Source organism: Podarcis gaigeae (genome assembly GCF_964106915.1).
Source record: "Podarcis gaigeae genome assembly, chromosome: 4".
In the NCBI taxonomy this organism is placed as follows: domain Eukaryota; kingdom Metazoa; phylum Chordata; class Lepidosauria; order Squamata; family Lacertidae; genus Podarcis; species Podarcis gaigeae.
The window spans coordinates 85,781,495-85,807,240 of record NC_139677.1 but is presented as its reverse complement, the minus strand read 5'-3'; the positions used below and the strand labels follow the sequence as shown (position 1 = coordinate 85,807,240).

The following is a 25,746-nucleotide window of genomic DNA, read 5'->3' as shown; positions in this document are numbered from 1 at the left end:
ATTGTTATGATGAGATTTCCTGAATCGTATCCCAGATTAGATTAGCAGAGATTAACACAGTTTTGAAAAGTTAAACGAGAAGCTATAAGAGGGTCCACAGCTGCCTTCTGTGAGAAATTATACACATGTTCTGATGAAGCGGGAAACTTCAATCCAGGAGATCTTGGGGGTTCAGGTGTCAGTCTTAAAGCTCATGCAGGTATATACAAGCAACCCATTTAAAAACAATTAAAAACAGTTACATACATCCTGTAAATGGAAATACCCAAAGATGGGGCCATCACAGAAAAGGATCTTGCAGAAGATTTGTTTAAAATATTAATCTACTGTTTAAAGAAGCCTCCATCTTCTCCTATATGAATCACATGGTCCTTAATATCTTCTTCAGAGGGTCTTTCCCAGATGCCTCTGGCTTCAGAGATATAATAGACAATAGTGAATAGAGAGCCTCTTATGTAAGTGACGCTTGTTTTGGAATTAGCCAAGAACTTTTTAATCCACTATTTTTACTATTATTATACTGTTGATGTTTTAATTTGAAATCTAATGAAACTTCACCTTTCCCAATTCCTCTAAACGTTCATTCACATCAGACAGCATCCATGTATCCTCCCCTCGCAGTCGCTTCAGTTCTTTGCGTCGCTCTTCTTTTTCATAATCTACTTTTGCCTTAATTAAGAGAAAAGGAGAAAAATCAACTTCACTTTGGTGAAATACAGTACTCTAATTCTGGGCAAGTATGCAACTTTGTTACTTTAATCTGTCAGACCACTGGTGCATTAGAATAGCGATAACGGCTTTTTAAAAATAGAAGAATTACAATCATTGCTTCTTCACTGAAAGCTGGACTAAGATCTGAAAAGTAACGTTATATCTGACCACACAAGCAAAAACTGAATTCTCAATCTAGTCTATTATAACAAAAACATAATTAAGTCATCCTGCAACACTTTAAAGATTCAGGGTCCATATTAAAAGCCGAGTTTGAGCATAAGTGCAAAATATGTATAAATTTCCCCATTTTCTTTTTTTGCAACATAAGCAAAGTGTTAGAGAGTGGATGCAGTGGAACAAGCTGAGCACCTGGTGGCTTTATCAGCCAAAGCACAATGATTTATTGGGTCATCACTTCACTCACTCAACCAATGGCACTAACTTCCACCACGTTACCGCCTCACTCATTTTACAAAAGCTTTCACAAAAGTTTGCTATCTGGTCCTGTGAGCTACTGCACTGAAAAATAAATGCCTACAATAGAGTACAGACACTGCTATAGTACCTCTGGGGTACTATAGGTACAGTGGTACCTCTGGTGATGAACTTAATTCGTTCCGGAGGTCCGTTCTTAACTTGAAACCATTCTTAACCTGAGGTACCACTTTAGCTAATGGGGCCTTCCGCTGCCGCTGTGTCGCCACCGCACGATTTCTGTTCTCATCCTGGGACAAAGTTCTTAACCCAAGGTACTACTTCCAGGTTAGCGGAGTCTGTAACCCAAGTGTTTGTAACCCGAGGTGTTTGTAAACCGAGGTACCACTGTACCAGTGCAACATTACAACCTGCACTGCTGCACTAGGGCTGTAGGCTGATCTAGGTCTTTCTAACTAGTACAGCAATGTAAATCAGCACTATTGCTATCTACAAAACCTTTGCCAGATGTATAACAGGGGTTATACATGCCGCAACACAAGTGCCCTCTTTAGAGATTCAGTCTGAACACACAAGGGCCAGGTGTGTGTTGGGGGCTCAGGGCAGGCTAAACCTACAACATCTAAGTGTATGCTACCCCCGACACACCCAACCTTCACATGTTTAGCACAAAGGCTGGAAGGGGACTTCTAGGCGCGATCAATAGGATGCATTTAGAAGCGCTCCCCAATACTTTCCCACCCAAAGCAGAAAGGTAAGGTTAGAAGCAGACATGCCCAAGAAGGATGGATGCATGCCCAATTTTTGTCCTCACGTCTTCAGGCTGACTTCCTGAAGAAGGGTAAGGAAAGGCAGTGGTGAGACAATGGCAACAAGGAAATCACATCAGGCATCCTGATGGGTCATCAAATCAGGTGCCATCTTTAAAGCCACCATCTAATATTGTACCTCAAGTAACTCTGTGCCCGTCACAAATACACACACGCTTAGGATTCAGGAGGATTTGCTAGCAAAGTTTTGGTCACCAGGTTTCAGGCCAGACTAGAAGATACTGGTGATGTATAGCTCCTCCTCCTCCAACAAACAGCCCTATGCTGCGGTCTCCTCTCCCCACCCCACAAAAGATATCCAGTAATGCAAAGTATGTGATGCGACATCACTGTACTACAAATCTCCCTGCCTCATTAAATTAGCTGGAAAAAGCAATGGTGTGAAGTAACCGGGATGGGGGGGGAGGATATGTGGGAGCTACTCTTTACAATTACAAGCTTGGTCACTCAGGGATATTTCATTGAAATTAATGCCAGGCCAAAAACATAGTTCAGGTGTTAATCGCAGAACTGTGTACTACAGCGCTTTCTCTACCTACTCTTCTTTATTCTTCTTTGGCGATCACTCGTAGCCAAGTAAGATTGTCTTCCATGAACACGGTCTTAACAGTGAGTCCGTAAGTGAGTGTGGGTGTAGTTGATGGATGTTGATGTTGTCTACCTAGTGCCCTCTAGATGATATTAGGCTCCTACTCCCATCAGCCCAGTCGAGAAGGTCAATGGTCAAGGAGGATGACAGCTGTAGTCCAACAACATTTGGAGGCCACTATGGCTGCATTGTGGGTTAAACCACAGAGCCTAGGACTTGCCGATCAGAAGGTCGGCAGTTCGAATCCCTGTGATGGGGTGAGCTGCCATTGCTTGGTCCCAGCTCCTGCCCACCTAGCAGATCAAAATCACATCAAAGTGTAGATAAATAGGTATTGCTCCGGCGGGAAGGTAAACAGCGTTTCCGTGCGCTGCTCTGGTTTGCCAGAAGTGGCTTAGTCCTGATGGCCACATGACCGGCCAGTAAAGCGAGATGAGCGCCGCAACCACAGAGTCGGTCACGACTGGACCTAAAGCTCAGGGGTCCCTTTACCTTTTATGGCTGCATTACACATGTTTCATTCCTAAATTACAGTATTCCATCATTCCCACATCCAGGTCTGTTACACTTTCATTTAAACTAGCCCCTTGAAAACTTTTTTCGTCCAGACTAAAGCAGAAACAAAAAATCAGGCAGTGACCTCTTGTTCCATTAGCCTAATACAATCACACATAGCTTACTGACATCAATCTCTTTCTTCCCTTCTGTATTTTATAATTAAATCCCCCTGCTAGTTGCTGGTTTCTTTCCTGTGGTACAAAAGCCAAGCCTAATTACTTCACATTTTTCAACTCTCACCCGGTGCAAGCTTTTCATTCTAAGCCAGAGCTCATTAGTGCTGTCCAATACCGCAGAAATACCTGCCAATTTTCCTTTTGCCCTTACAGATTAATTTATACCTTCCAGTAATTTTGCCTCATGTCATGAGCCTGGCTGCATTTAACTTCTATTGTTCCAGGCACAATAGGAAGTCTAAAGCTTTAAATGCACCTAACAGATGTGCGCACACAAATGCACAAATGTATCAACAGGAACTTCTAGTAGCTAGGTTTGCTGTTGCATAAGTGGAATGGCCTCTAGAGATTCTTAAACACTTTCTGAGAGGACATACCAAGATAACAGAAGGTCATGTTTGGAATGTGTCAATGAATTCCAGCTCCTGACTCACTATTTTCACAATATAATCTTCAAAGTTCATGACAATACAACCTCACATTGCAAGAACCATGATCTATATATCCTTTGGCATAAACTAACCATATTTCGTGCTTTGGCTACGAAAGTGTATATTTCAGTACCTATCCAGTCACTTATGCTGATAAAAGATCAACTACTAGCTTTTAAAAAAATGTGTTTCAATAATGCTGAATGCCACTCCATGAGAAACTGAACAGGTATAGATCAAGGAAGCCAGCAATTTACACAGGGGTTACATTCCAAGGATTGTGCCTAAAGTCAAAATCATGTATAGTCAAAACACACTGGGTTCAATGATGGGTGGGACTGCCAAAGCCATTTTCCTCAGAACATCCCATTTTCCACCCCCTTTTTAATTTTATCTTTTACCATGGACGTAAAGCTGAATGTACACAAGTTAAATGTGTGTAAATTGTGGGCTTTCTGTGCAGTCCTATCTGGGTGAGAGATAGAAAGAGAGTGGTCCTCCGGTACGCGCAGCTCTGGAAATGGCATCTCCCTTCTCTTCCAGTTCGCTTCTAGCGACATACATCAGAATGATATATACACTTCTGGCACCTCCTCAGCAAGAAGAGTGAGACATTGTAGAGCTAATTTACTATTTATTTACACATTATGTACAGACAAAAGCATAATGGTGTCCGTTCTCTCCAGCTCCGAGAGAACAAACAGAACAAATAAAAGTGAAAGTACATTACAGAGGAAGAAATAAGACTGTCTTCTGTTCCCCACACTTGTCCCAGACAGGCATGTGATTTACAACAATCTCATCTGCAACATCGGAGGAGTGAAATTGCTAACACTTGTTTGATACTAGATTGCCCTAGGTGGAGGGGAATAAATTGGCTGGCTGTAAAATATGCTTAATTGCTGCCATGAGCGGGATTCACCTAACCAGCCACATCAGTGGAAGCTCTGTGCAAGGACTTCCACTTGCGCAATGGGGCTTTCCTCCCCTCACACCCCAAAATTGGCTTGTGGGGGCTTGGAGAAACCCTAGAATAGCACGTAAGCAGGGAGAAAAGAAGAAGAAGAAGAGGAAGAAGAAGAAGAAGAGGAAGGAGGAAGAGGAAGAGGAGTTTGGATTTGCTATCCCGCTTTATCACTGCCCGAAGGAGTCTCAAAGCGGCTAACATTCTCCTTTCCCTTCCTCCCCCACAACAAACTCTGTGAGGTGAGTGGGGCTGAGAGACTTCAAAGAAGTGTGACTGGCCCAAGGTCACCCAGCAGCTGCATGTGGAGGAGCGGAGACGCGAACCCGGTTCCCCAGATTACGAGACTACCGCTCTTAACCACTGCACCACACTGGCTCTCTCTCTCGAGAGGACTCATTCCATCTGGCAAGCTGCAGTGCTTGCGCTGATAAAACAATGAGAAGAGTGCAATGTTGTATTCCACCCTATGTGTTTCTGTACACCAAAAGTTTGCTTTGTAATAATTGGTGGGTTGGGGATTAGATGTCTTCTCGGTATAGTGAGTGGTAACTGCAGAGCAGTTGCTGCAACAATGGGACCACACCACACTCCCCTCCAACTTCTGCACTCTCATCTGGCGGGATGCATGCAAGCAACCTGAGACTTCTCCTAAATGGAAGCCCTCGCTGCTCTTCCCTCTTCAGGCCCCTCTTGGCTCTAGGAGACAGAGAGGTGAGGGATGGTGGGGATTTGACTAGCCTGTCACTCACCTGAACAGCCTCTTCCTCCGACATGTCCTGTGTGCTCATCTCCATCTCTAATGGCTCTGACCATTCTTTTTTCCCCTCCCTGCCTTGCAGGCAGTGGCAAAGCCCATAAATCACTGTCCTCCTCTCCTGCTGGAAGAAGAGACTCTAGAAACCCCACTGTGCAGGCAGGTGGAAAAACTAGTACATTTTAAAAGCAAAAAAACCCAGAAAACGGAACACCATTATATTCCATTATTTGGAGGACAAAATGTTAACTATTTGAGTATGTTCACCTCTGCAAATGAATATAGAAGCCACTCTAGAAAGTTCTTGCGTAAACAGAACGAATGTAACAAAGATGGAGACAAAAGGACACTTTTAAAAATGCTTTCAAAACCCCTTCTCTATGAAATTTCAGTGAAAATCACCATTTTACCACCATTTGGCAGAGGAATATTATGGTCTATTAAATCCTGCACAAAAGCTCCAATATCTCTATGGAGTGAGAGGCATTTTTCATAAAATTATAGCTATATTCCTGAGAGAGTTGACATAGTTTCCAGGAGGCCCTCTTCAATGTTCTCAGAAGCACTGCTAAACCTCACATTTTTCACAAGCAGGATAGAAAAAGAATTTCTAATGCACTTGAAGGAACAGTAAAATACACTACAATTTCTATCTGCTGCAACACTGGCTGAGATACAAAGGGCTCCGAGAAGACCAGTAGCATTTAAAAACAATGATTAAAAGGGTTATTGTGATGCCACACCATATCAAACAAACTGCTTTTAAAACTCCTCTCGCTTTTAAAAATGGTATATCCTGTAAGGCCATGGCAGGTGGGGGGGAATGCTTAAGCCAAAACAGAAGCTAAATCCCTCACAGCCACAAGTAACTAATAGATCTTGAGATCTAAGCTATTACCTGCTCACACCATAGTTCAATTACAATATAAATAAAAATTAAGTATAAATACATCACATCTTCTCAAACACGGATCACATATTGAATTCATAAGCAAATCTACAAAGGATAGGCAGAAGGAGAAAACATAGTGACTTGGACTGTCAAACAGGAAGCTTTTAATTACTGGATGATTGGAATTCAGTTCTAAGAAAAAAACTGTTGTGGGTGAACCTATCAGACAACACAGCGATTCTTCAACAGCTCTTGTTTATTCAGAGGCCAGAACAGAACTGAACTGAGGGGCTCAGTCAGCCTGCTTATATAGAGCTCCAGTACGTTACTGTAGCAACTTTCTAAAACTATCCAATCACTGAACGTTACTTTTGATCCTTCATTTGCATAACTATCTACAGTATCTCCCTGCTGGCCCAGGGTGAGAACTTTAGTACATAACATAAACCCCAGGTGCTTTAAGTCTATTTTGTTACTTTTATCTTTACTACTAATAATTTAATTATTTGTTGAATTCTACAATATTATGCACAATACATGAGTCAGGTTGACGGAGCTCTATGGAGATTACCTCCAAGAAAATACACACAAGTACTAGATTAATCTCATGATTTCCTATCTAACAGGCTAAAGCAGATCCTACACAGCTATTTTTTATTTTTGTATGAAACGTCAATTCAAAATGAAACCTGGTCATTGCATTTGTTTCCACAGTAATCAGATACCTTCAGAAATACTAGTACAGGTGCTGAAAGTGTCTGACAGCACCAGCTGATGCACCCATGATGACATCCCCTCAGGCATCACAACTGTTTTCAAAAAATACTCTGGTAACTGCAATTCTACTAAACCAGTTTATATTTTGATGCCCCAATCCAAACCAATGAGCTAAACACAACCAAGCATTGTCACTTTCTCTTTCAGACATTCTGATCTTCTCCAGGGTAGAAACTCTGTTCTAAACAGCGTTTCCCCAACACCGAAAGGCAATCTGCACTAAAGGATTTTTTAAACTGCCAGGTTGCAACATCCCTAGCAATCTTTCTTAGTATTCAGCCCCATGTCACCTTGCATTTATCAGGTATGAAGGCCATTTGTTCAAAGCTGCTTGAATCATGGGTTTTGCATACTGCCATCATTTAAACAAGAAAAAACAAACCAAGAAAACTCTTGCTTTTAAGAGCACAACTATGGGTTACAGCAGTCAGGGGACCTTTTCTGAAGACAACATCCTCGCATCGTGTTTTCCCACTAACATGTAGCATCACTTACCCCAAATCATGATATTCTGTTTCCCTTCACACCATGGGCTGCCACTAGCAGGAATGAGGAAAACATGTGCTATCACAACATGGAGTAAATAATCCAGCATATTGTGGAAGAGAAGGAGAACTCAACTTGGGAGTGCCTTTTCTACCACTGTAATCCTATACAGGCCACTGCTTTGCGGCTATACTTGATTCAGGAGAAAGGCTTCGGGAGCAAACCCCGAGGAAAAATCTGTAGCTGCTGCCTTTCAGGACATCTTCAGAAGAAAAAGCTAAGGAGTAAACCCTACACAGTTCCAAAGTGGAATCCCTAAGATGGTTGGATGTTGCCTTGTATGCCTCCTTCCAACAATTCCTGCAGTCAAGCTAGAGCCAAATGTATTGCTCTGCTTTCCTTTGCAGCACATCACCAAGGCTGAAAGGGTGGGGACTTGTCCTCTGGGCTGCCCAGGCTTGTGCCCCAGAGAGGTCATCTGCAACTGTCACCTGAGGCCCCTCACCATGTACCCCATCAACGAGAGGTCGGAAGATGGAAACACAAGAATGGGCCTTTTCAGTGGCAGCTCCCCACTTATGAAATGCTCCACCCAGGGAGGCTCACCTAGCACCATCTTGATTAATTTTTAGGCAACTGGCAAACCTTTTCTTTTTACCTGGGCTTTTCACCCTTATTTGAAGGGTTTCAGGAACTTGTGACCTCTTTAAATGGGGAAGGTTCCATAAGACCTCTATTTTATTGGAATATATTTTTTAAAGCTTTTTCATTAGTTTGCTTCTTTTAAATAGTTCTAGAAGTAATACTGTGCTGTAAGTCACTTTGAGTCACTTTTATGAGTAAAGCAAGTAATAAATATAAAGTTGGATGTCAACATCCCCAGATTCGCTGATGACAGCTCCCAACAGCTTCATATAGATGTGAAACAGAATGTATGACAAGATCAATCTCTACTGAATATCCCCCCCAAAGGATAAATCCCACAGAACCAACCGACAATCAACCAAAGCTATCCTTATATTGCTTGTGCTTTTCTGAACATTTCCCAGCCCTCCAGCATCCATTCTGAGGTGTGGAAACTAGTACTGTACACAGCACTTCAAGTTCAGTCACAACATAGACGTGCATGGTGGCATTATGACATCGGTGAGTTTGTTTTTAATCCCTTTCCTAACAATCCTTAACACACAATTCAAATATTTGGTGCACGTGCATTCACCACATTGGACAAAATTATGAAGGGGGGATTTACAAACAATTTCTTTCACACAAGTAAATTTAGTGTAGGAAAGCTATATGGTGTACAAAGCAACACTTAGTTGAACCCTACGTGGAAATGCACACACAGAAACCACAGAAGTTCAGCCGATAAATGCGCAGGCGATAAACATATAACCTGGCCCTGTGATCTTTGAATGAAGGGTGCTTCCTGAATTCAACTTTTAAAAATGTAAGACCTAAGGATTCATAGATGGAGACAAATATCCTCATGAAGATGTCCTAAATATAAGAGGGCAGCCCACAAAAAACCAAACCCGCACTATTTTTAACTGCAATTGCTCCTCTCCCACCTCCTCACCCAAAGACTCCTGCGGTTTGGGAAGGGTACTCAGAACTACCACAAAGGGGTCCTTAGCCCCACTCCGAGAACTACATTTCCCAGAGTTGTCCGAGAAAATAGTTGCAGAGAGGTGCTGTTCCGAAACAGGGAAATGGCCCTATTACCGGGGGGGGGGGATTCAAAACAAGGGCTGAAGGGGGGTGAGGGGAGCGAGAACCTCATGTTATTTACACAATAAAGACAAAAAAGGGGTGAAAAACGTCCCGCCGACGCTTGAATGGGGGCGGAGGGAAGTGAGAAAGAGAGGAGGAGGAGGAGGAGGAGGGTTCCTTCGGAAGTGGGGTGAGAACAGGGCCCAGCAACGGGCTGACAAGCCGAGCCGGTCCGTCACCTGCTGTAGCAGCGCCTCGCGGTGGCGGCGCCTCTCTTCCTTGCGCGCCGCCAGAGTCCTCTCGCTTTCAAACCCGGACGCCATGCTTGTTAAGGGAAAACGCCGAGCGCCGCCGTAAAGCAAACCGGCCCCTCTTTCCGGGCCCCGCCCCCGCGCTAGTACGCGTGCGCAACCATGTAAAGAAGCGACGTAAAAAAAAGCGAGGGACGGAGGGAGGAGCGAAAGGTTACGTCAATGGTCTCCGCCCCCGCGTCCTCGCGCGTGCTCAGTGTTCCTAGGCGTTGCCATGGAGTCCCTTTTTGCCTCAAGGGCAGCGTTCGAACTGGTGACGTCCTGCAGCTGGATGCAGAGGCGCCACCAGCCTTGGTCAAATGAAGGAAACAGCCCAAGGCTTCATTAGGGAGTTACCGTTTTCCTTTCTCTTTATAAAGAAAGAGAGGGAGATAATGTCAGCGGCATTCATTACTATTTGTTACATTTGTTAGTCGCTTTTTTTTTCTTGCGCAAGGCAAAACCCAAAGCGACTTGCAACCAAAAAAAAGCCCCTCACATAAATACGTTAAAGCCAAGGAGAAGTGAAATGCATTGAAAACATCCCACCCAATGTTGGACCAAGACTGAGGTGATGTAGATTCAAAACCCCATTTCAACCATGAAGCTCACTAGGGGATATTGGACCTGTTACTCCCTCTTCACCTAACTTGCAGGGCTGTTATTAACATAAGGATGTTCGAAGAGAAGACAAGCATCACAAGAAAATGTCAGCGGGGGGGGGGGTGGAATTTAGCTTAAATATTTTGAAAGTTTTTCTAGAAAAATAGGTGCCGGTGCTCACCATGAAGTTGTTGCAGTAAGTGCCAAACTTTTTAACAACAACAAAAGAGGTGTTGGTACTGTGTGCCCTTGAGTAACCCCTGAAAGGGTAGCAGTTTCTACAGTGTGTGTCCTTAAAGGTTAACTTTCAAGATATTTAAGCTAGATTTCCCCCTTGACATTTTCTTGTGATGCTTGTCTTCTCTTCAAACACCCTTAGACACGTAACATTACACGTTGAAGTTGCTTCCCACTCCATATTTTAAAAATGATTTCCTCTTAGACACCTAATCACAAGGGGGTGGGCACAGAAGTTGGATTAGGCATCTGAGGCCCAGTTAATGTAACAGGGCTAATTATATACCATTCCATCGCAGCCACACAAACTTTACTTTCAAGTCAAGGTGTTCCTTAGAAGTGTGGTTCTGAGGGGGCCAGGTTTTCTTTCTCTCACCCTCCACTGATTCAGGTAACTTATTGCAAGCATTGATCATGGAATCAATGAATTGTAGAGTTGGAAGGGACCTCAAGAGTCATCTAGTCCAACATCTTGCAGTGCTAGGAATCTCAAATAGATCATACATGACAGATGGCTGCTCAACCTCTGCTTAAAAACGCCCAATGAAGGAAAGTCCACAACCTCCCGAGGGAGACCAGTCCAGCGTCGAACAGCTCTTATTACTAGAAAGTTCTTCCTCATGTTTAGTCGGATTCTCCTTTCTTGTAACTTGAAGCCATTGGTTTGAGTCCTACTCTCTGGAGCAGGAGAAAACAAGCTTGTTCCATCTTCCTTGTGACAGCCCTTCAGATATTTGAAGATGGCTATCATATCTCCCCTCACTCTCCTCTTTTCCAGGTTAAACATACCCAGCTCTTCTAGCCGTTCCTCATACATTGCAGGTTGTCAACATCCTTCATAAATTGTGGTGCCCAGAATTGGACACAGTATAACAGTGTCATCTGCAAATTTGATGACCATCCTCTCAATTCCTTCATCCAAGTCATTTATAAAGATCTTGAACAACAGTGGGCCCAGGACAGAACCCTGTAGCACCCCACTTGTCAGTTTTTTCCAGGATAATGCTTTATTTCCAACATGGAGGAAATCCTAAAGGTAAGGGGTAGCCACCCCAAATAGCTCAATGAGGATTGAGCATGCTCAGTGTCATGGAATGCCAGCTAACTGTTGGAGTGGAGGACAAAAAAAATGGAGGCAGGGAATAGAAAAGAAAAAAAACATGAAAGGCTGCAGAGCTGGCTGATAGGAGCCCAAAACAGAAGCATATTTTGTTGCAGTGCCCTCTTGTAATTACAAATACTATAGTTGCTTCGATTATCAGCAACATGATGAAGATTTAAGAGGAGCTGGCCCAGGCTTGTAATAGGATTGCTCTCACTCAAATATTTATCCCACCTATTGCATTTCTAAAATAATATAAAGGGCATTGTCAAAGTGTGAGATGGTTAATCCTACTTATGTCATTTTTGAAGGGGAAAAATGTCCTGCAAGTCTTCCCTCAGGCTCTCTAATAACCATAGGAAAAGCATTTTTAATAATATAAAAAGATAAAGGGGAGGGAGAGGGCATTATTTCAACTGCCTGTTTTAAAAATCTTGCCTAAGTATAGATTCATGTTTACAAGAGGGTGACGTTTTGCTCACCTTTGCTCTATAATCCTTCCTACTGGGAGGAACAGCCATGTTAATAAAAGACAATGGTCTCTAGTGACATTGCTCCCCATAACTGAACTCCAACAGGGAGGCATTAACCTTTGCAGTATGAGTCACCATTTCCCATTTAGCTGAGAGTTTTATGTGCTCTCAGCATGAACCACTGGCAATTTCCACAATGAGTGATTGCACATGCCTCCTTCAGTGCCATGCGCAACGTTATTCACAGAAAAGGCAATCATTCTCTTTTTTAAAAAAATAAAAGGCCAGGAGGAAGAAATATTATTCAGTATCTGCGAGCAGGGGCATTGTGGGGAGCAGCTCCTACAAAAAGGGAGGTTTCACCAGGGTGTCAAAGGCGGGAGGGAAATGCTTCTCCCTCTTTTTGCTCGGGGAGCTTGTGCTTTGTTTGAGACAATGACGACGAAAGCTGAAATTTAATGGGTAAAGCCTGGATATTGCTGTATGAGCTCTCAATCTGAACTCCAGACGTAATTCAGTATTCAGAGAGCAAAAACGCCATAACCCATGAGACAGAAAGTGGTAGGACAGGGTGTTATGGGAAATGGCAGCTCTGGAGACCAAAAATGGGCTTCATCTAATTCTGTTTGTTTCTGAGAATGCTCTGTTTCTCAAATCAGTCTCTTTGCTTTTGAAAATGATCCCTTGGATTCAACTGGGGCTATTTTATGTCTTGACCAAAATAAAAAATAGAGTTAGTCTATTGAGAAATCATGGGACGGGGGTGGCGCTGTGGGTTAAACAGTAGTAGAGCCTAGTAGTAGAGCCTAGTAGTAGAGTAGTAGACCCTCAGTAGAGCCTAGGGCTTGCCGATCAGAAGGTTGGTGGTTTGAATCCCTGCGATGGGGTGAGCTCCTGTTGCTCGGTTCCTACTCCTGCCAACCTAGCAGTTCACAGAAGCATGTAGATAAATAGGTACTGTTCCAGCGAGAAGGTAAACTGCGTTTCCATGCGCTGCTCTGGTTTGCCAGAAGTGGCTTAGTCATGCTGGCCACATGACCCGGAAGCTGTACGCCGGCTCCCTCGGCTAATAAAGTGAGATGAGCGCCGCAACCCCAGGCCACGACTGGAGCTAATGGTCAGGGGTCCCTTTACCTTTACTGAGAAATCATACGAACAACCAATAACCACCCAGCTCCCCTGCTTTGCACATTGCTGGACATGTGAGCTCTAGTTCCATGGTAAAGCAACAGCATTGCATGCAGAAAGCACCAGGCTCAGTTTTCAGCATCTCCAGGTAGGGCAGGGAGAGATCCCTGCCTGAAACCCTAGAGAGCCGCTGTCAGTCAGTGTAGACAATACTTAGCTGGGCAGCCCAATGATCTAACTTGCATAAGGCAGCTCCCTATGTTCCTATGAGTGGGGAATCTGTGCTAGCAAGCCCCCAAAAATGAACAGAACTGGTGGCTGGCCCTCTCCCATTCTTTTCTGTGTTAGTGCATGTGTTGAAGATGTACGAAGCAGGAGGAGGAGGAGGTGAAGTGGTGCACACTTTTTTATTACCATTGGGTGATAGTCAACTAAATTGTTGTCCTAGTGAAAGGATTGGCACTAGTGCAAATGGGTTTCCCCCCCTTCCCTTTCCCCTTGTGCATACCCTCAACCCAGCCACAAAATTTCCTTTTGTGGCTGGGAGGCGTGGGCAAACCCAGAATAGGTTTAGGAAGTGTATACAGGGGAGGAAAGAGGGAGATCATTCCATTGCACAAGGAAAATCCTTGCAACAATAGAACAATCTGCTTAATGCTATGTTGAATACAACCCATTATCCTTGCAATCATTGCTCCCTTTCTTTCTTTCTTTCTTTCTTTCTTTCTTTCTTTCTTTCTTTCTTTCTTTCCTGTCTCCCTATAAATACCTACCCCTCCATTTTGTCCACTGCGAAGCAAGTGAAGCACGTTTGAGGCATTTGCTTTGGCAGAAGTTTGTTATTGCACAATTCCAGTGGCAAAACATTTTTAAAAAAAAATTTAAAGGTGTGGATGCACAGGTAAGCAAATACCTGCCTACATCCCCACAGTGGAGTTTGGGTTTCTAGAACTGCTGGATACTCATTTTTAAATGAATGAATGAAGGTGTGCAGAAAATGAATTGGAAGGTGGGGAAGTGATAATTGATGGGACAGGACAAGATTATACCATGTGAATACATCCCATCAAGCCCTGTCCCCTAGCATAGACATGAAACATCAAGATGGATATAAAATTGAATGTTAACGTGGGTGGACGAAAGTGCAAAAGAGTCTACAGGAAAAAATGGATCTGTGTACATACATATTAGTGCCCCATTATGGTCCCAACTAGACAGACCTTCTGTACCAGTAAGAGTTGAATCAAAGGGGGAGAAACGTGCCTGTCAGGGGTTCAGAAGGAGAGACACAGGAGGGGGAGCAAATGGAGAGTGAGGAGGAGGAGTACGAGGGAGGCGCAGGCAGTGACAGTGGCCAGAGTTATTCCACAAGCCTCTCTAGCGAATCGGAGGACTCACAGAAGGGAGCGCCGGTGGCCAGAGCGAAGGGGGCTCCAGGGGGGAAGCCCCAGGAGGAAGGGGCTAGCGGGGAGTCCCTGAGCAGCAGTTGGAAATCAGGACCAGCTTCTCCACCAGAGCGCAGTGGGGAGGGGGAGTCCCAGGAGTCGGGACCAGTGTCCTCACCACCAGAGGGAGGAGAGGAGTCAGGTTTGGCAACGCCCACATCAGGAAGCGGGGAAACGGTCAGAAGGAAAGTCACCGGCTGGGCGCGCGCACCAAGTTCAAATGTACAGGAGCGCGGCACAGCAGGGAGCCCAGAAAGGGAGCCAGGTCCTAAAGCCCACCGGAGGGAGGGGCAAGACTCAGGAGGCTCAGCGTCAGAGGAGTCCAGGAAGGAGGGAACCCCAGAGGGCAGAAAGACCCAGCGAAGGAAAGAGCAGCGTAGGAGGTGGAGCCGGGCTAGAATCTTAAACTGGTGTGGGTGGAGCAGTGAGTCAGAGGGGACTTAGCCGGTCTAGCGTCGAGACGTGGGTCTGCGCGCCCAGAGCTTGGAAATGGAAACTAAACTTTAATAAAGACTTTTTTATATAACATCCACTGGGCGTTGGTCCTCTGTGAGCTGGGACCTAGCGGCAGTCCTGACAGTGCCTAATATGGCTTATCCTGTCATTGCAAAAGCTACACCTGGTGAAATTTTTCCTTTCTGTGCAAAATGTAGACACACAAATCCTCTTTGGGTCCAGAGCAAGGAACCTCACATGTTGACATCCAGACACTATTGTGCCAGGAGCTTTAAGAAAAGCAAGTTCAGGTCCTTCAACTTTGTAATTTTTAGGCTGTTTATGGTCAGCTGCAGGGAAACGCACTATTGCGGGAGAGACCATAGATTGAAGTGGCTGAATTGTTTAAAGCCTTCAGCAGCAAAAACATTTTTGAAATACACACAGCTTCATTTTATGCGTCACCGATTGTGAGAAATGTGTGTGAGTCTCAGGCACTGCTATGCACACAGGAGCGCGAGGCCAACATCTTCACAATCCAGAGGGCAGGACCTCATACGTAAATGCCTCCACTGTAACATTTAAACAGATGGATCAAAATTTCACACACCAGATGGTTTCAGATAGTCATTGTTAGGGAATAACGCTAACAGCCCTGTATCAGGTTTTTAACATAATCTCTGTGCTAGGATAGATATTTAGCTATAAAGAAATCTACAAAGTTCACACCAGAAAAAAATATACCCTAGAACATTTACCCAGCAAGCAGAATTTCCTCTTATTTAATTGGTTTTTGTTTTTCTCTAATCATCCCTTAAGGATCCACTTACCTGGGAGTAACTCCCATTGAACTTAAGGGAGCTTACTTTTGAACAGATGTGTGTTAGATTCAGCAATGCAGTTCCAACTTCAGTTCTTGTAGTTTTCTTTGTGAGGATACAAGAATATGAAGAATTGCTATTAATTTCTGTATCTCTTGTTGAAAGGCAACCCTATACATGGGTACCCCATCTTCCTTTGTTTATTGGGATTAGCAGCCTATCTAAAAAGAAACTTACCTGTGTAGTGTTACCTGTTAAATGGGTGTCATGTCCTAGTTCCTACACATGCCGCATTAAATATAATGCCTTAATATGATGCATTACACATTAATTATACCAGCAGAGGATGCACCCTGGGTATGGGTTCATAGTGTTCTAATCACTTTTTTTTTTGCAAACCATACTCGCCTATCAATCAGATGGCATTACTACAATGGGCTAGTAATAGCTGGTGTGCAGGACCTGGGGACTTCAAAGCATCATATCAGCTGGTGTCATTGAGCTGCCAGGTGATTGACCGGTGAGCAGCCCTGCCCACCTCTCAAATTTGGTCCACAAGGCCAATTCTGATAAGGTTCTGGCCCATGTAGTCATCCCTGCTGTATGCACAGGGACCAATTTAAGTAGGATCATCTAACATTTTAATTCATGGAGTGTAAAATGTGTCTCCTGTAAAGGCTAGAACTACCAGGAATGGTATTCATGCAAACCAAGTCAAGGTGCAGTCAGACAGCTGAGTGTCAGGACCATGGAAAGCTCCCTTGCAGAATAAGGTTCTGAATTAGGCTGAATGTAGATTCTTCAGATGGTAACTAGGAATGTTGCTCCAGCACTAGTCAGGAGCTGACCAACATCGTGAAGTCCTGCAGACCTTGACTGATGTAAATTATAACCCGCTCTTATTGTTCACACAATCCCAGAGCAAGAAACAACATAAAAAATAAAACAAAACAAAAATTAATGTAATGCAACTTCATATAAAATCAAACAATGTGCTAACAATATAAGCCATGTGAGTGACACCCCTTAGGCCAAATACTTGGGTGAACAGCCATGTTTTTTACCTGGCATCAGAACCCTATTAGTGTTGGTGCTGGTCACAGCTGAGATAGGAGTTGAGGGGCCACTGTTGAGAATGCCCTCTGGCTAGTCACTACATGCTACATCTCAGAGAACTGCAGAACTGTGGGAATGGCATCCCCCAATGACCTCAAAGCCTGGGCAGGCATATAAGGAAGCAGGCAATCTTTCAGCTACATGGGTTCCAAGCGCTATTTCCCTAGAGAAATCCCAGGTATGATGGCCTGGGATTTGGACTCGTAGGCTGAACCTGAGGAATCCTAGCCTGCACAGGGTTCCCCGCCTCCAGAACCAGCTGAGCCGGGGCAGGGGCTTGAGCCTGAAGGGTCCTCACCTGTGCTGGATCCTCAGGTGCAAGCACCAGCTGAGTCTGCTCTGGCTCCTGAGGTGATGGAGGACCCATTGCCTGCAGGTGCTCCACTCGCAGCCCCGTCAGGGGAAGCTGAGGTTGCTTTTGGGTCGGGTAACCCTCCAGCCTCTCCTGAGCTGCAGAGGCTCAGGGCAGAGAGGCGGAGGGAACTAAGTTCCCACAGGAGGAGTGCTCGCCTCCAGGCCAGGAGAGGCGAGTCACCTGTGGACTGGGGCCACCCTATGCCTCGGGGCAGATAAAAGCCAGCCAGCCCCAGTCCCAAGTTGTGGGAGCAACACTGTTGGTAGACAGTTCCTGCCTGCACCCTGTCCTGCTTTTCTGCCAGAGTTCCTGACCTCACCTGACTCCCTGCCTTGGACCCCGCTTCAGCTTTGATGGACTGCCTCCATACTGCACCCTCGACCTCAGACTGGATTCGGACCTCACCTCATGGTTAACCCACGTGACCAGCACAATAGGTGAGTACTCTGACAGTGCTGAAGTGCCTCCTGCAGCTTGAACATGACAAGGTAAAGGAGGAAGCCATTCTGCTGTGGAAGGTGGTTCTAGGTCCAAGGACAGAGCTCCATTATTGGGAGCCAGGGAAGGAGTTCTTCCCGATTGCTAGGCCTTTACCTCCATTGAAGCCTCTATTGGGGTCATCATTTTGGAGTTTCAGGGATCCAATCAAGTCCACCTGGGGAGTCTTTGGAGCTCTCCTCTGACCAATAGTGGTCAGGGTCTTACACCATGAAACTATGGATCTGGCTTCTACTGCCAGCTATGACAGATGGAGTTCCACACACAGAGTAATAAGAGTTGGAATGGTTCTTGGAGGCCACCTAAGTCCACCTGAGATCTTGCAAGAAGCTCTTCCCCCCACCCCTGTGAAAGTCAGCAATTGGGGGGGGGGGTCCTTGCTTGGATTTAGCTATGATAATATATTTAAAGTTTTTTCTTTTTTTAAAAAAAAGGATACAGTGCAATAAATGAGAAGCTGCATATGCAGAACTAGGCCTAGAAGCTGTATATTAATTAACAGTGCAATTTGATTATCTGTGCAACAGAATGAAATTATGGCTCTTGTTAATGACATAAGGCTCTTGCTAATGGGATAATTCCAGATAAGTGAATCAGTATGCTCATCAAATTAACGCAGTGATGGACGACCTGTCTTTTCCCACAGCATGTTGTGAAACATAGCACTGGCCTACAAACAAAGTGGCAAGGAAAAGAATGAATTATTATTATTATTATTATTATTATTATTATTATTAATTGAATTTATATACCGCCCTATACCCGGGGGTCTCAGGGCAGTTCACAGAATAAAATCAAGATATAAAACCACAAAATACATAATAAAAACAAAAACAACCCAATCCCCCCTACCCCATATAATGTGATTGACTTGCAACACCAGTTAACAACAATACCTGCTCACCTCAGTTCCCCTATCGGTGAGAGGTTCCAGGGCAACCCTGCAAGGTTTGTTAATTGATTGATTGATTCTACATATTAATTTTTCTTTTACAAAAAAGTAATCTCACAGCAACTTGCAGTAGAACACATTCAAAACCAATACTGTACCACTGACTGCTATTCAAGCAAGAACACCAGCAAGGGAAAAGATAGACCTGGCCTAAAACTGGGGATAAATGCCCACTTTATAGGTGATTGCAGCATAAGAGCATCCTGCTGGTCAATGGTCCATCTAGTCAAGCATCCTGTTCTAAAATTGGCCAGCCAGATGCCTGTGAGAAGCTCTCAAGCAGGATCTGCACCCAACAGTACACTTTCGCCTCCTGGGGTTTCCAGCAGTGAAGATGTCTTTGTCCTGAATGTTCCAATATCTAGCTTCACTGGGTGGTCCCAGGTTCTAGGATTACGTAAGAGGGAGCAAAACATATTTCTGTTCATTTTCTCCAAACCATGCATTGCTTTACACCCTTCTATTGCGTGTCCTTCCCCTTCCCCACCTTGCCTTTCTTCTAAACTAAAATGTCACAAATGTTGCACAAATGTTCTGTTCATTTTGGCTGCTCCTTTCTGCAACTTTCTCAGTTTCGGAAGATTTCCAGGAGGTGCGTTTGACAATATATAGGCCCTCCCCTCCTCACAGAAGCTGGCTGGATTCCTCTGGAACCTACCACCAATAGGGGTCTTGATGTTCTACAGATCCTCCCCACCAATCCTGCCTGGCTGTGATGGAGACTGTACCACTGTAGTCTGCAGGTGGTGACAATGAACTTTGCAAGCAATACTGTCATAATGAACCATCACTATCATTTTGCTTTCGTTACGTTAGAAAGGTCATCCCAGAATTCATAAACAAGCTGCACCATTTATCTGAATTTCAGCTAATCCAAATGTTGTCCTTCTTACTTCATATTTCACAGTTTGCTTGGCAGAGTACTTTATCTAAATTTTGGAGTGCTTAGGCCTTGTTCATGCCAGCCTGAGCCTTTTAATGGGATCTGCAGTCAGAGGCAGCAATGCTCCTGAATACTAGTTGCTGGAGACCACAGGAGGGCAGAGCGCTCTTGTCTTCGGGTTCTGCATGAGCGTTTTCCATAGGCCACTGTGAGAACAGGATGTCGGACAAGATGGGCCATTGGCCTGATCCAGCAGGTAGTTCTTAGGTTCTTATGCTTTATTTTTTACTTCTGTTATCTTGTCTGACTGTTATATGGGGCTGACTACTTCTCAGCTGGTGGAACGTGGGTGGCGCTGAGGGTTAAACCACAGAGCCTAGGGCTTGCCGATCAGAAGATCGGCGGTTCGAATCTCCTCAATGGGGTGAGCTCCCTTTGCTTGGTCCCTAGCAGTTCGAAAGCACGTCAAAGTGCATGTAGATAAATAGGTACCGCTCTGGCGGGAAGGTAAACGGCGTTTCCGTGTGCTGCTCTGGTTCGCCATAAATGGCTTAGTCATGCTGGCCACATGACCCGGGAACTGTAAGCCAGCGCCCTCGGCCAATAAAGTGAGATGAGCGCCGCAACCCCAGAGTTGGTCACGACTGGACCTAACAGTCAGGAGTCCATTTACCTTTATCTCTCTCTAACATTTTTGTTTTTAAGTTGCACCTGCTGACTTCTGCATATCAAGCTTCTGTTTGAAGCACAAAATCAATAGTTTAATAGTTTTTTAAATGGTTGGAGAATGCAGATGTACGTAATCTAAAACCCAGTTTACCCATAGAGTTCCAATTGCCATCACAAACTACTGGGCAATTCTGCATCTTTCCCAGGCAGGGCCATACTAAATCGTTGATTTTCATAGTGACACCGGATTTTGCACAAAAGTGTGCAAGGGTTTTCAGAATCAGCCCCCGATGTCCCTTTTCAGCCTCTAGCTAGAACGTCTGCGGACATTTGCAACTGTCTGCTTCTAACCTACTTGAGCAGCCTCTCGGTTTCCTGCTGCCATGCAGAGTGATGGCTGTGCTTCTGTGCTATATTTAATATCTACCATGGTCATTTATTTTAATTGCTCCCATCTCTGTTCCCATTCCACTGGACTGACTCCATTTAATTGGCTGCCATTTGTCTCAGCTTCCCACTGTCATGCTCATTTATCTGGTGCCATTAACCCACAGCGGCTGCAGCGGCTGCATTAACCCAGTTCTCTCTTTGCACCTTCTCCTGGCCTCCCTGCTCTTCTGCAGGCTAGTGCCTCACCTTATAATGTGCAGCTCTCTCTCTTTCACCTTCAACCCATCTACCCATCCTCCCCACTTCCCCTTTCTCCACCAGGTAGTGAATTTTCCCATTCTCCTCCATTGGCAACTTTTTATTCTCATAAATTTATACACACCACTCAGTCTAAGAGGGCAGTGCAGGACCTTTCCCTGGGAAAAAAAAAGGAAAGGCTATTCAGAGGGAATGTTCTATGTATTTATTTCATTTATTGATTTATTAAGTGGCACCCCGGGATACAGGTGGTGCTGTGGGTTAAACCACAGAGCCTAGGGCTTGCCGATCAGAAGGTTGGCGGTTCGAATCCCTGTGACGGGGTGAGCTCCCGTTGCTCGGTCCCTGCTCCTGCCAACCTAGCAGTTTGAAAGCATGTCAAAGTGCAAGTAGATAAATAGGTACCGCTCTGGTGGGAAAATAAACTGCGTTTCCGTGCGCTGCTCTGGTTCGCCAGAAGCGGCTTAGTCATGCTGGCCACATGACCCAGAAGCTGTATACTGGCTCCCTCGGCGAATAAAGCGAGATGAGCGCCGCAACCCCAGAGTCGGCCACGACTGGACCTAATGGTCAGGGGTCCCTTTACCTATTCAGAGGGAATGTTCTATCTATTTCATTTATTGATTTATTAAGGGATACCCCAATAACTCAGACATGGCAGCAATATATGAATGATCTTGTACCCTTTCCCTGGTCATCAAAAGCCAGCTATGTCCCTGTTAAAAGCAAGAATGGTGACCCATGACTTAAGACCATCGACCTAGTTTCTTCTGAGCTAAGTCAGGGAGCCTGGAGACGTCTACTCCAATGAGGTGCTGTGCAGGCATCACTGAACTCCCAACTCCCATCACCCCTGAGCGTTGGCTATGCTAGCTGGGGCTGCTGGGATTTGTAGTCCAAAACTTCTGGAGGACACCAGGTTGGGAGAAGCTGGCCTAAAAACTTGGAGGAATCTGGCATATGACTCATGTTTAGCATCTAGGTGTAGAAGTTTCATTTTCAGCCAAGTGAAATAAGCTTATACGGTTTGCAAATAAGAGCTCACAGCCTCCACTCCCGAACTCTTCAGGTTCTCTTCGAGTGCTTAAGAAAAGCTGAATATAATCAAGCAAACAGTTTGGTTAATTCACATTAGCCCATCGTTTGCTTTACATCAGGGGAAAGCTGCCCAATGGAAATCAATGTCTGTATTTTAAAAACTGTTATTGCAAAGCTTTGTAAATATTATAAATTACAATAGGCACTATCCTCTGCCTGAACTCCTTAAATGATGTGCAACAATCAAAGAACATATTTCATGCATTACTTTTATTTTCATTTCGTGTCTGTTAAAACACACACATATAGTTTGTTCAAAAAGCTAAAAAAAAATGCAATTAAAGAGAAGCCACAGAAAAAATATTATAAATAATGCAGCATTATTGCTGTTATCATTGCTTTCTTCCTGGAGGTACCTAACTGGTCTATCTCTTCCCCTTCGTTCCTCCTTAGTTATCAACTGCACTTTCCTTGGGAGACACCCCCCCACACACACACACAACTTAAGTCCACTGATATTGCAGGGTAGGAAATACTTTTCAGCCCTAGGGCATCTTACCTTTTGGGGCAATCTTCCAGGGTCCCATGTCAGTGATGGGCGGGGCCAGGGGCAGAGTGATCATGGTAAATTTTACCTTTTCACAGCTGCTTAGTTCCTGCACACCCTTGCGCAACTCTCTTATTCCCCAGTGCAGACAAGCAAGTGGCATTATCAGAGTTCAAGGACAATTTTCACCCAGTCAGAAACTAATACTCTACAGTTCAAACTCGCCATGAACGTCTCCTTTGTTCTCTTAGAATGGCAATGGCTCCCACCTGGGAGGTGGCAAAACTGAGTTTCAGCAAGTTCCAGCTGGGAAAAAGCCCTATGTTTACTAGTGTTTTTCCTTATATTTTTATCCTGGGAACTGCCCTTGAGGCATCTAATCATAAGCCTGCATTTTTTATCAAAGCTTATATATTTCAATCAGGGCCTGTATCTTAAAGATTTTCAAATGTTTCATGCCAGGCAAAAGACCAGCTGCCTAAAAGGCCTTGGCAATGTTTTTTCCTCCTAGACAAGGGGCCCCCTGATTTATAGCAGAGATAAACATAATTAGGAATGAGTAAATAATAAAATGATACCATGTGCCTCCCAGTAAAATGAGCCATATCTTCTTCCTAAGGTTAAAAAGGCCAAGAGCAATGGAGAGGCATCTAGCTGGCAGAAAAAGAGAGCATTTTAAGGAAATCTTTTAAAGCTGTTTCTTTTTTTTAAACTGAGAGAGTTAAAGGGCAATAAATGTTGGGAAGAGCTAATGGGAAAGCAGCTGGCTGGAAAGGAGGGGTGAAAGGAGGGGTGTAAACTGAAGAGGCTTCTTTTGAAGCTGTTTTTTTTTTACTGAGTTCCTTTTTTACTTTACAAAGGCCTTATTCCTTTTAAAAGGCTACCTATGATAATGTATTAAATATATTGGCTTAAATGTAATTATGCAAAGGATTTAAGAAATGCTAGATTCTTATTTCATATAGTTGTAAGAGTTTTAACTATCCTGAAATTAAGTCAGCCACCAGCCTAGCCCCCTGCCAGACAGGAGACGCCATAGAGCACTCCTGATATATAGTTGTCAGGCTTTTTGTTTAGAAACCTTCAAATGAAGGAGATCTTTCAATGTTGATGTGAACTCAAGATCCTTGACATCTGTTGAAGATAAAAATTCAAGATTAACTATCTGTTTTGGAAGGCAATAGGGCAAGGAGGGCAAGAGGTGAGCTGGTAATTAAGATTCCTTGTTGAGACACATGTAAGATATATTACTACTTATTTGTCATTTATAGATGGAAGAATATATAGCTCTTTGTGTTCCATAAAAGGACAGAAGGAAGTGGGTGTATCTTTTGTGATTGGTTCTAGCAAACAGCCAATAGGAATTTCAACCAGGCTGATTGGACAGAGGCAGCCACAGGAGGAGCAAGGGGGCTGGATTAAGGAAATATAAGTGCTGGCCAGAATGGCAGGAGGCCAGGCCAGAGCTTGGTAACCATACCACTGTGCCTCTCATTTATTTGTCTGACAAATAAATTATTATTTTAATTTCTCTATTGCTGCGTTGAATATTTCATTCCAGCTAAGCGTTAACCACAAGCAGGGTGCTACACCCTGAGATATTGGGATGCAAGGCGGTTTATAAAGCTAATAACAACCACCAACCACAACATTAAATTAGGGCAGGCAAGAGGGTTGATTGGATGCATCTGGCCTGGAAAGACCTGGGAGGCCGCATTTGGGCCTCAAACTTGAGGCTCCCCACTTCCGCCTGATTGCTAAGGTATGACAATAGCAAGGAGCAACAGCAGTGGGGCTAGGAGATTGTGGGGGTGAGCTGTGGGCCTTAACAGATGCCTCATAAGCTGACCCCTGATGGCAAGTCCTGAGGCTGTTCAGCCTCGTGGATGAAATCAGTATTTCATGAGATAAGGCAATACCTCACAATTCTAGGCCATTTGTGTTTGTTTGACTGATTGGATGTGTCCCTTCTTCTCCCCCCCCCTCCCCCGTGCACTGTTCTGGGGGGTTCTCCCAACCCTCCAGATCAAATATGGGTATTTGAGGGGGGCAGGAGAGGCTGTTCCTTTATTGATCCAATTTGGATGAGGAGTAAATAAATGGTTCAAAACCTACAAACCCCCACCCCCACGCATGCCTCCTTGATTTTTTTTTAAATTTTCGGTTGCTCACGAGATTGGAAATTTTCAAGGTGCCGAGAAGGCCAAAAGGTATTTTATCAGTCCCATTCGATAAAAGGTCAGAGAGGAATATAGACTTGCACACAGCTGCATCTGAGTGGAACAGCTCACATTTTACATGCAAGGAATCTGAGGTCTGATTCCAGGGTAGGACACTATTTGTTTAGAAATATGATTGCAGGGTACAACCTCATTTATATATATGATTGGTGTGTGTGTGTGGGTGTGTGTGTGGGTGTGTGTGTGTGTGTGTGTGTGTATCTACACAATTCCACATTACAGGCAAACTTAATGAGGATTCTGTGTGGCTACATTTGAAATTCAAACTACGTGATGTCGGCAGCAGGGCCCTAATTTATTTCTGTTTTCTCAGAGAGACAAAACATGCAAGCATAATCTGTAGATAATTAGGGGGAAAGCATTATAGGAATTCTAGCAGGAGACATATATTTCTGAAATGCTTGGTTGGTGCCGCCAATTTCACCCTCTCTCCCTTCCCCTTTCATCCTGCCTATAAAGCCATTGTTTCGGCACCTGCAGCCAAAAAGACCCACATAGATTATGATCCTTCGGCCGGTGAAATCACGTCTTCTGGTTTAAGTTTCCACAGCATCCAAAAAACATATTTTTAAGACCGCTCGCTGAAGAAATTAGCAAAAATTAAGTTTCACCCCCTAAAATGACACACCATATTATGTATTGGGATCTTGTTATCCATTGATACAAGTTCATTGGCTGCTTGGGGGGGGGCACCCTGTGGGTGTGACCACCCACATGGCACCTGATTGGTGGTGTTTCTGTGGAAGTTCCCCCGCTGTTTGAGGATTTTCCAGTTGTGTGTTTTTCCCCTCCCCTCCCAGAGTGGATATTGGATAGGCAGGCCATTCCACTGGTGTAGCAGCTAAGTATCTCCAGTGTGGCTATAGTATTGCTTGACCAGTGTGCTTTATATTGCCATTTGCATTGTGTTGTGGTTGAGTTGTCTGCTATGTCATTCTGGCAGT

General features: G+C 44.4%; 1 protein-coding gene across 1 annotated transcript in view; it reads right to left on the bottom strand.

Annotated features, from left to right (window-relative positions):
- Positions 1 to 9,803, bottom strand: part of CWF19L2 (CWF19 like cell cycle control factor 2) — a 77,035-nt gene extending 67,232 nt beyond the window's left edge. The window contains exons 1-2 of the mRNA XM_083736337.1: positions 9,562 to 9,803; positions 559 to 669 (exon numbers count right to left, since the gene is read on the bottom strand). Coding sequence (XP_083592463.1) covers positions 559 to 669; positions 9,562 to 9,645 — 195 coding nt within the window. The 5' untranslated portion in view covers positions 9,646 to 9,803. The remainder of the gene's footprint in view (positions 1 to 558; positions 670 to 9,561) is intronic.
- Between the last annotated feature and the right edge of the window lie 15,943 nt (positions 9,804 to 25,746).